Source organism: Hakea prostrata, chromosome 7 (assembly GCF_041222555.1).
Source record: "Hakea prostrata isolate BN-2017 chromosome 7, UWA_Hpros_2, whole genome shotgun sequence".
Classification (NCBI taxonomy): Eukaryota; Viridiplantae; Streptophyta; class Magnoliopsida; order Proteales; family Proteaceae; genus Hakea; species Hakea prostrata.
Window position 1 is genome coordinate 43,718,353 of NC_142606.1, and position 9,342 is coordinate 43,727,694.

The 9,342-nt window shown below is 38.4% G+C and overlaps 1 protein-coding gene across 1 annotated transcript; it reads right to left on the reverse strand.

The window, feature by feature from the left end:
- Positions 1 to 229: 229 nt before the first annotated feature.
- Positions 230 to 7,952, reverse strand: LOC149011239 (uncharacterized). The gene is made up of 3 exons (XM_089164299.1): positions 7,307 to 7,952; positions 2,458 to 2,873; positions 230 to 1,424 (listed from the first exon to the last, which is right to left on the reverse strand). Exons 1-3 carry the CDS (start codon positions 7,758 to 7,760, stop codon positions 441 to 443), a joined length of 1,854 nt encoding a protein of 617 aa, XP_089020425.1. The 5' UTR covers positions 7,761 to 7,952; the 3' UTR covers positions 230 to 440.
- Positions 7,953 to 9,342: the final 1,390 nt, after the last annotated feature.

Consider the following 9,342-nt stretch of genomic DNA (forward strand, 5'->3'; position numbering starts at 1 on the left):
TTTCCTTGATATTGATCTTTGGGGTTGTAGATCACACACTTGCGTATGCTAGATAGGGTATCGGCTGTGTGGATGTGACAAGTAAAGCACGTTCATGCAAATTATGTTGTTTGAGTTGCCGAGCAAGATTTTGGAGGAACAACAACATTCATCTTCATTCAAAGAGACCTGCCCAGGTCATCATAGCGTCCTAAACTCCATCAAGAGGAGAGTTCGACATATGACATATTAGAAGGAGAGGAAGGGGGTATTACACATTATAAGGCAAGCTCTGACCTCCTACTTGGAAGTATTAGTATTTTACCAACTGAGCAACACGTCAAGGATAACATTATCTATTTCATTATGTTATAATAAAATACAACAGGACCTACATGTTTGGAAAGTATACTCAAACAGTATCTATATACGCTGATGCATTCTAATGATCTCAAGAGCTTTTAAAATGGATGTAAACCTTCTTTCTCGGAGCTCTCCAGATCAGAGTTACTCGAATAAGAACTACCTTTCTTCCTTGAGTGACGCAAGTCATCTTCCACCCGACTTATGCTGCTGTTAGGGCTCTCCTTTTTCCTCGCTTCTCTCTTCCTCCTATATTCCAACTTCCTCAGCCAGTGCTTTGTCAACAAAATCATGAACCCTCCAAAGATAAAAAACACACATCCTCCCCCAATCGACAGTACAGCCGCTAGAACCCACTTCGTTCCTGCAGTACTTGGCGTGACCACCCAAGTGGCTGATATATAGGCCGCAGCCATGAACGATACTGAAACCCACATCACCTTGTGTGTGGCTGCCACAAGTTTCATCATCTTTTTACGCCGAAAGGGAATAACGCTCACCAGAACAATCACAATTCCCAGTGAAGAGAACAATGCCACGTTGTTGCAGACCATGAAGACTTTGAAAGCAGTCTTTCTTCCGACTGCCGATTTGCCGATAAGCGGTCCGTCTTGGTGAACACCGCCTGGAGGACTGACGCCGGCGGCGAATGTCACAGTGGCTATTAAAACAGCCACAACTACGATGGTGTTCCGCACATTTGTCAAGCCCTCTAAATGGAGGTTGCGCTGCTTTTCACGCCGGCTACTGTGGTGTCTCCGTCGGCTATGGTGATGGAGATGGGAAGGAGAACCATGGGCGACGGATGTGGTCGACCTTGAAGAATGTAGTTCTAGCGCTGTAGGTCTTTCATCTAGTGTTGATGTTTCGAGGCTATTCTTTTCGAAGGTGATCCGCTGAATTTTGGGTGATCCTGGGGGCAATTGATCGCATCGCTTACCGCCAGCTTCTTGTAATGTGGGTATGAGTTGGAGAGTGCCGGAGCTGCTGCCACTGGTCTCCACAACGTCAAGAGCCGTGTTACCTTTCCTATTGAGAGCGTTGACGTCAATATTTGTCTTGGTCACCAGGAACGTAACCATCTGCAGTGTTTTCATATCTTTGTTAGTAACAGTTCATTACGAGTTTTACGTGGTTCACTGGGAGACTACGTCCGCTGTCAAGCGGACTCAACTTTAGTGTTGTGTATGATCACGATCTCCGAGTGCTTGACCTCAAAATATAGACCAATCATTTTGCATTTTTTTTAGTTACAGGTAAGTATTTTTGAATAAGTATTAAAATAAATAAATAATTATACAAATCAGGTGGTAGAGATTTCACTCTCGACCATCATTCCATCTAGACTGTACACAGTTCAGTATTAAGCATTTATTGTGCAGCACTTAAGCTCCATCTCCATCTAACAGAGTACAATCTAGGCGTATTCCACATTTTTCAACTCCTTGTAGGGACTAGAAACCCTCTTTAAAGAAGAAAGTCCGGAATACCCTGACCAAAATCATACCGTACAACAAGATAAGACCTTCCTAAATAGCTTGGGGTGTATAACCACTTAGAAGAACTCGAAATTTTAAACAAGATCCATGGCAAACATTGGAAAACAGCCTTCTGGGTTAGGACTACAACAAGGGTTATGTTGGGCCAGGCTTTTCTAATTCCTGAGCTTTATCCTAAAACTAGAGCTCAGGTCTGACTCAAACTTTGATCCTACCCGGCCACGCAAACTCATGCCAGGTTAGACACATAAACTTGATCTCAACTACGAAATAATAAACTAATTCATAATTGTCTTACCAAAAATAACCTAATAATCACCTACAAGTGGTAAGGAATAGACTAATCAAAACATAACTTTGACCAAGCCCCGATCTTAATCAAGGTCACCCTGACGGATGCTCGCCTGCAACGCGAGGTCAAAATTTTGAGTCTAAACCTCATTCGATTCACGGTGGGTTCAAGCCATTAGGACAAAACTTGCACCCCTATTCACTATAACCTCAATACAGAGCTCAAACACATTTTAGATACTCTCTATTTAATTAGTATGAAAGTAAAATGCGGAATATACTTGTTTCAGAGTTTCGCATACTAATTAAGCGCAAGAGTTCTTACTGCAGTGAGCTTTCCGGCGGAGGCAAGATGTAAGACGGTATTGCCGTCTTTATCAGGCATGTTCAAGAGGTTGGTGATATTTAGTGTATCCACCAGGTACCTAACGGCTTCGTACTGGTTGTTCTTGACGGCAAGATGAAGAACACTTTCTCCTTGTACTGTCAATATCTCAGAGGAATCAAGGCTCGTGGAGAGGATCTCATCGAGAATGTTGACTCTTCCTTTGATTGCTGCAGCATGAAGCGGTGTCTTACCGTCGTTGTCTTGCAGGGAAGAGAGATCAGGGTCCAACCTCAGGAACTCCCTTGTTAACTCCAAGTGTCCTTTGCTACATGCCAGGTGCAAGGGAGAGCAACCATGAAAGTCTTTTCTCGATGCCATAGCTGGCTGTATTTTCAAAATTTCCTTCACAATATCTGTGCCCAAAAAGAAAAATCATTCACCAATTCACGTCTCTTTCATTAAAATCTAATATTTTCTTTGGATTTTGCTTGGGAGCACCATAATTAATTAATGTGGGTAATCAACAGCCCAAATTTACTGTTCCATCCAAATCTAAATTTAGACCGTTTAATCAATCCACTCATATAAACGGTCCAGATATAAATATGAATTCAACAGTGAATCTGGGCCATCCATTGGCTGCACCGAACAACGCCATCCCAAACAAAATCCTACTTTCTTTTTGTTAAAGAAAAAAAAAGAAAGCCAATGGAGGAGTAGTAGGAGGGTTAGGAATATGCTTCTCAGTGGAGAGGTCATGGGTTCAATTCCTACGCATATGTAATTTCCCTATCCCTATATATAAAAAGCACCTTTGTACCAAAAAAAAAAAAAAAAAAAAAGAAAGAAAAGAAGAAGAAGAAAAGAGAAGAAAGAAGAAGAACAAGAAGAAAAAAAAAAAAAGAAAAAAGCTGCTCATAGTATTTTATAAGTCATGAGTGTTTTTAAGTCTAGAATAGTACATGTAGATCACAGAAGGGTCATTCACATAGAACAGTTTGAGGGATATACAATATAACGGATGCCATATGAGTGACCTCTAGAACCAATAATTTATGTTCGAGGGTGGAGCCAAAATTTTACATTGGAGGTAGCAAATGCCGGTATTTCACACATGAAAGAGGAACAATGGGGTTTCTTTTAGGAAAATTTAAAAAATCAGGAGGGAGGGGGTAAATGCTAGTACCTCACATACAAAAAGAGGGCCCAGAGAAGTATCCGTAAGGAAATTTAAAAAAAGTGACAGGTGAGGGGAGGGGGGAGAAGGGCGAAGGGGCCAAGTGTTGTATCTCACATTGGAAGAGAATTAGATGGGTCAGGCCCTAGGGAAGCTCTACCACCGTTGATGACATCATAAAATGATAGAAATTCAAGTTCTAGATGTGCAAGTTTTGTCCTAATAATTTAAATACATCTAGTCAGTCTTCAGCTCAAGCAAGACTAAGGCTCAAAATTTGGCTTGAGGGTGGGTCAACGCTAGGTTAGGGTGGTCTTGAATTACTGTAAGAATTATGTTTATGCTTGATTTGGACAAGTCCAGTCTAACCCTATGACATTATGGGATATTTTTGTTAATGTATTGTTTACTATTTGAGCAAATTGCATTGGCACCCCAAAATGGAGGCCTTAAAGCAATGATATCCCACTTTATGTTTAAAAAGCATAGATACTCTAAAATTGAATTTTCATTTGATATATTTGTCCAATTTGTTACTGAAAACCTTTCAAACACTGTTTATTTTAGAGATATTTTTGAAAATAAATAGTGATTTAACTGTTTTCAGTGATAAATTTGACAAATATATCTAATGAAAATCCAAATTTGTGGTCTCTGTGCTTTTTAAACATAAGATAGGGTGTCAGTGCTTTAAAATCTCCATTTTTAGTTGCCAATGCAATTTGCTCTTACTATTTTGTAGCTTGGATTGGATGAAAGTCATGATTAGAGTTTGTCAATGTCAAGATAAAATACCTAATTTCACCAATCTAGCACGACCTCCTTGAGGATCTGGATCAGCCTATCATATATAATATTGGGTTACGGTTTTTAAGTCTAAGCCGACTCTTTAGAGGTTCGAATTCCATGAGTTATATAAATGTGTTTATGATATGGTAATAGCAGTTTCTTATGCAAAAACAATAAATTCAAACAATATATTCCCTTGATACTTTCCTACCACACAATAATAAAAATGTCACTTATAAATATTGAAGAAAAAAATTATAATCTTAAAAAATCTCATGTCGACCCCAGTCACCCCACTCCCTACTGCATAGTTCAAAATGATAAAAAAAAAAGGGGTAAATATCACTTACCTCCCCTCTTAGCTGGACAAATAGCACTTACACCCCCTCTTAGCTGGATAATATCACTTACCTCCCCTCTTACCTAGCAAATATATCAAACACCTCCCCTCTGTCAATTTTTTCGGTTAAAGTTAACTTTTATCGTTAAATATTGTTCTAAAACCCCAAACTACCCGGCTTTTTTTTTTTTAACTTTAAATTATCGTAATCACCCAGCAGTTAAAATACTAAATTACCCTCAATTATAATAATTGTTAAAAACCAATACATTATAGTTAAAATTCAAATTATTAAAAATCCCAACATATCCTTTTTTTAAAAAAAAATTATCAAACAATTAAAAAACTCAAAATAGTAGTACGAGTTTAATTTTATTAACATACCCTCTTTTTTTAATTGCCTTTTAATTTTACTGATTGGAGTACTTTTTTTAATTGTTGGATAATTTTTTTAAAATGGGTATGTTGGGCTTTTAATAATTAAAGATAATTTAGGTTTTAATTATGGTGTTTTGGTATTTAATAATTATTTTAATTGAGGGTAATTTAGTATTTAACGTTAGAGAGTCGAATTTATGGTTTAAAATAAAAAAAATGTAGCCAAGGGTAGTTTGGGGTTTTAGAAAATATTTAACGGAAAAGTAACTTTAACCAAGAAAGTTAACGAGGGGAGGTATGATATATGCTGGTAAGAGGGGAGGTAAGGATATTATCCAACTAAGAGGGGGTGTAAGTGCTATTTGTCCAGCTAAGAGGGGAGGTAAGTGATATTTACCCAAAAAAAAAAACATTATTTTTTTCAACGTGATGCAGACTCCTCGCTCTTTCCGTCCCTTGTGGCTCAGGAGCTCTTTCCTCTTTTCTTTCTTTGGGGGTAGGGGGTTGGTTACGGCCTCATGGCGCGGCAAGTTTGGCAAGGTAAATGAAGTGGTCAACTTGTGTGTGCCGACCTGACGTCTTACTTGCACTTGACTGACTTTCTGGCTATTGACTTTGAGAGTCGTCGTAGTGGTTAGGGATTGGAGCCATCACGCCAGTCGCCAGCTAAGACTACATTTTCGCTCTACGTATATCACACGTTCCGATCCCCACCCCTGTCCACTCGTCGTAGAGCAAAGGTTTTGTAATGAAAAGCAACTAAAAGATGCCCGTCATGGCATCATCTACGTACTTGTGATGCCTAGCACTCTATGGCTTTCTCATCACTAAAATTATATGGTAAAAGCTCTTGGATCAATGTATTCATGTAATCGATGATAGATTACATTCTTATTCACTCACCAATGACCCTATAAACTTGAGGTTTTGGTTCTTGTTTTTAAAATGGGTTTTCAATGAATGTTTAATAACTTAAAAGATTCAATCATACGTAATATTAATCTAAGAAGTAGGTGTCATTGAATTAAAAATATTATGCGTGTCAGAATCTTATAATTCATCTACACTTTTGGGGATTTTTCTAAGAGCACAAGTAAAATACAAATAAAATGCATATGCAAAGTATGTTTCATGTTTCTCTGCTACATCAAATCAAAAGTTTAATGGAATCAAATGGAAAAAGTTTCAGGGTATCTTGAAACAATTGAATGTAAGGAAATTATCAACCCCTTACCCGAAACTTATACCTTAATATCAATGTCACCTATCATTTATCAAATAAATTATTATTATCACTTCAAAACAAATCAAAATATTAAAAAATATCTTTATCAACAAATATTCTTTTTCAAAAAGGCCAAAAATCCCTCCAATTATGTAAATTATCTATTAATCAGAAACATTAAGTCAACTTTCGGAGAGGTTGATAAACAAATCATTGCCATAGTGTCAGTTGGTTTCAAGGGTCAATACTATTGACATTTGCATTATAGTTTTTTTTCTTTTGGTTAAATGAATTGGTTCCTTACATTTAAAGGGTAAAATAGATAATTTATATTATTGGAAGGCTATTATTGTCTTTTTAACAAAATAACTTGTTGATTGAAAGTCTACCTAACATTTTGATTTGTTTTGAAATAACATTAATCTTAGGGATAACTTGGGTGAAATTGATAATTCCCCTAAAATCTAAGAGAATATTGGTCAGCACAAGAGAAGATAATTATTATAAGTACATACTTGAGCAATAACCTAAAGTGCTATCTGGATGGATGTGCCTCCGGCATAGCTGTGACAATCTTTTATATAGAGACAATGAGACCAAGGAGGTCCCTCCGGGATCTCCTTCTATAGGATCCTCTCCCCCTTCCCCCGCAGAAGGTTCCTTTAATCCCACCCTTGGACTACTAATTTGATGATGACCAAGAAAAATAGAAAAACATGGGCTGCAGCCAAATTTTATCCAATCCAAGGACAATAGCCAGGTCTATCTGAGATTGGGTAGTTCAAAGAGGATGAGAGATGGTACGGAAGAGGACCAAATCGCATGTTGTACTGTTCTTCTAACTAACTGTAATAATCAATTTAGCCGGTTCAAAAAAATCATCAATTTAGAACTCAGAGAAGGAAATGAAGTTAACAGAGAGAATTAGAAGGGTTACCGAGATAGCCTGCTGATGCCGCCACATGAAGGGATGTAGTTGGGCTGTCATCCTCCAACAGCAGTAGCCATGAATGCTGTGCCAGTAGCAATCTTACTATGTTGAACTGTCCACGAGCACAGGCCACAAAAAGCACACTCTCGTTCTGAAGATTTAGCTTGTAAGGAACTCGCTGGTCATTTCTTAGAAACAACTCCATCAGCCCAGCGTGACCTTCCCTACATGCTTCGTGCAAAGGAGTTTCCATCTTCTCGTTCACTGCCGACACCATTTCTGGCTTCTGTTTTACGATCTCAGTAGCCAATTCAAGATTCCCGAACTTGGCAGCAATATGCAAGACTGTGTTGGAGGTTCTAGAGGTTGTTTGATTGAAGAGCTCGCCATCTTCTTTAATCAAATTGAGAAAGGCGGTCAGATCACCTTGAACTGATGCCTCATACAGCCTTCGATCCATATGAAAAACTACGGCGAGCAGAAGGAAGAGAAGCAGCGGAGGAGTGGCGGAGGCAAAAAAATAAAGTGGAAAAAAGAATAAAGGATAGATATAGGTAATCAACGAAACTCATTATCTAAGTGGGGAGGAAAGGGCAAGGAGAACAGAAAGGCGAGCTCAATTTTCCACCATTACACCCACCTGGAAATTTCAATGAAGGGCCATATGAAACTATCTACGCGCAAAGGTATTTAGTTTTTTTGTCTGCTAAGACGAAGTCAATGCTGTTTATGTATAGTTTATACAAAAGATAAGATGAATGCGTTCATACTGTATTTTTGACAAAACGTAAAATATACTCGTGTTGAAGATTGCTAATTGTATCGTTCAATTTATTATGTTAATTGCAGTGGGTGAGTCTCACTACTATTTGCGCCATAGGTGGTGGTAAGACAGTTACATAGTCAAGGATGACTACCCTCTATTTAGCTGAGTCTAAGTAAAACTCTAATTAACGAATTAGGATTGAGGAAAAATATTATAAATAGAGAGATGGAATACTAAATAGAGGATTGATTTAAAAAAAAATACTCTCCTTTGTTTTGCTGATATGAGGAAAATTACATCGAACCCATCTGGACCGGGTTCACATCTTTCGCCCCCGGTTAGACCATAATCGGGGCCCATTCTAACCTAATCTAAACAATCAGGAGGGCGCCGCTTTGTAAGTTATCGGCCATGAACTCCCTCCCGAATCTAGCGGTGGATGAAGTTTCCTAGTAGGAAGCAACTATTGTCAGGACGGTGAGGGAATCGTGAGAAGTTCGGTAACTCCTATCACCCCCAAGTATTCAAGGAAAAACCCTACAATCCGACGGTAACCCGCAAAGATCATGAATTCATCCGACGATTGAGAATCAAGGATAATTCCTATATAAACAAGTGATTGGTTCACGCAAAAGGTATCTGAATCGTTTCCCTACTATTGTCATTCAAGTTTATGCTCCACAATTAGCCAGAGCCTTTTGTGATCAGTTTAGTTACTAACTTAAGCTTCGGAGGTGGCCTGTCGACCCCAACGGTTGGGCCATGTTTAACTCTGTTTTGTAGGCCATTGCTAGGAGATTCGGAGGCTTAACGATTTCTGGACGCATCATGTCACATCCGCCCAGCCGGTACCCTAACTGGCATACCCGAGGGAGTGATCCACAGCCCAAAAGATCAAGTTTAGGAACGATCATATCCATTTCGCACAATAACATAATCAAAAGCAAGAACAAATCATAATGTTCAAGTAATTTATAATAAAAGTCAAGAAAGGATCTCAGAAGGATCACTATAGAATATTATAGTGTGGAATAACAAGATACCAAATCAAAAGACAACTGTAGAGTATAGCGGAAATATACCCTACAAACACATGCGGAAGGTAGAACGAAATCTAAGTAAAGCTCTAAGCTAATACAAGTAAAGTAAAAGATAAGTCTAGAAGAAACAAAAGAAATCTAATCCACATCTTCAGTCAGCTCTTCTTGCTCTTCAGTCTTCATCTTCTTCACCTTGTGCTTCCTCATACATACCGTCAAAGAAATCCGAACCTGTA

Excerpts from the sequence above, each read along its gene's own strand:
- LOC149011239 (XM_089164299.1), bottom strand. The coding sequence starts at position 7,760 with ATGGATCGAAGGCTGTATGAGGCATCAGTTCAAGGTGATCTGACCGCC. Across the intron at positions 2,874-7,306 it reads GGCATCAGCAGGCTATCTCG|ATATTGTGAAGGAAATTTTG; the intron begins GTAACCCTTCTA and ends TTTTGGGCACAG. Across the intron at positions 1,425-2,457 it reads CCGCCGGAAAGCTCACTGCA|ATGGTTACGTTCCTGGTGAC; the intron begins GTAAGAACTCTT and ends AAAACACTGCAG.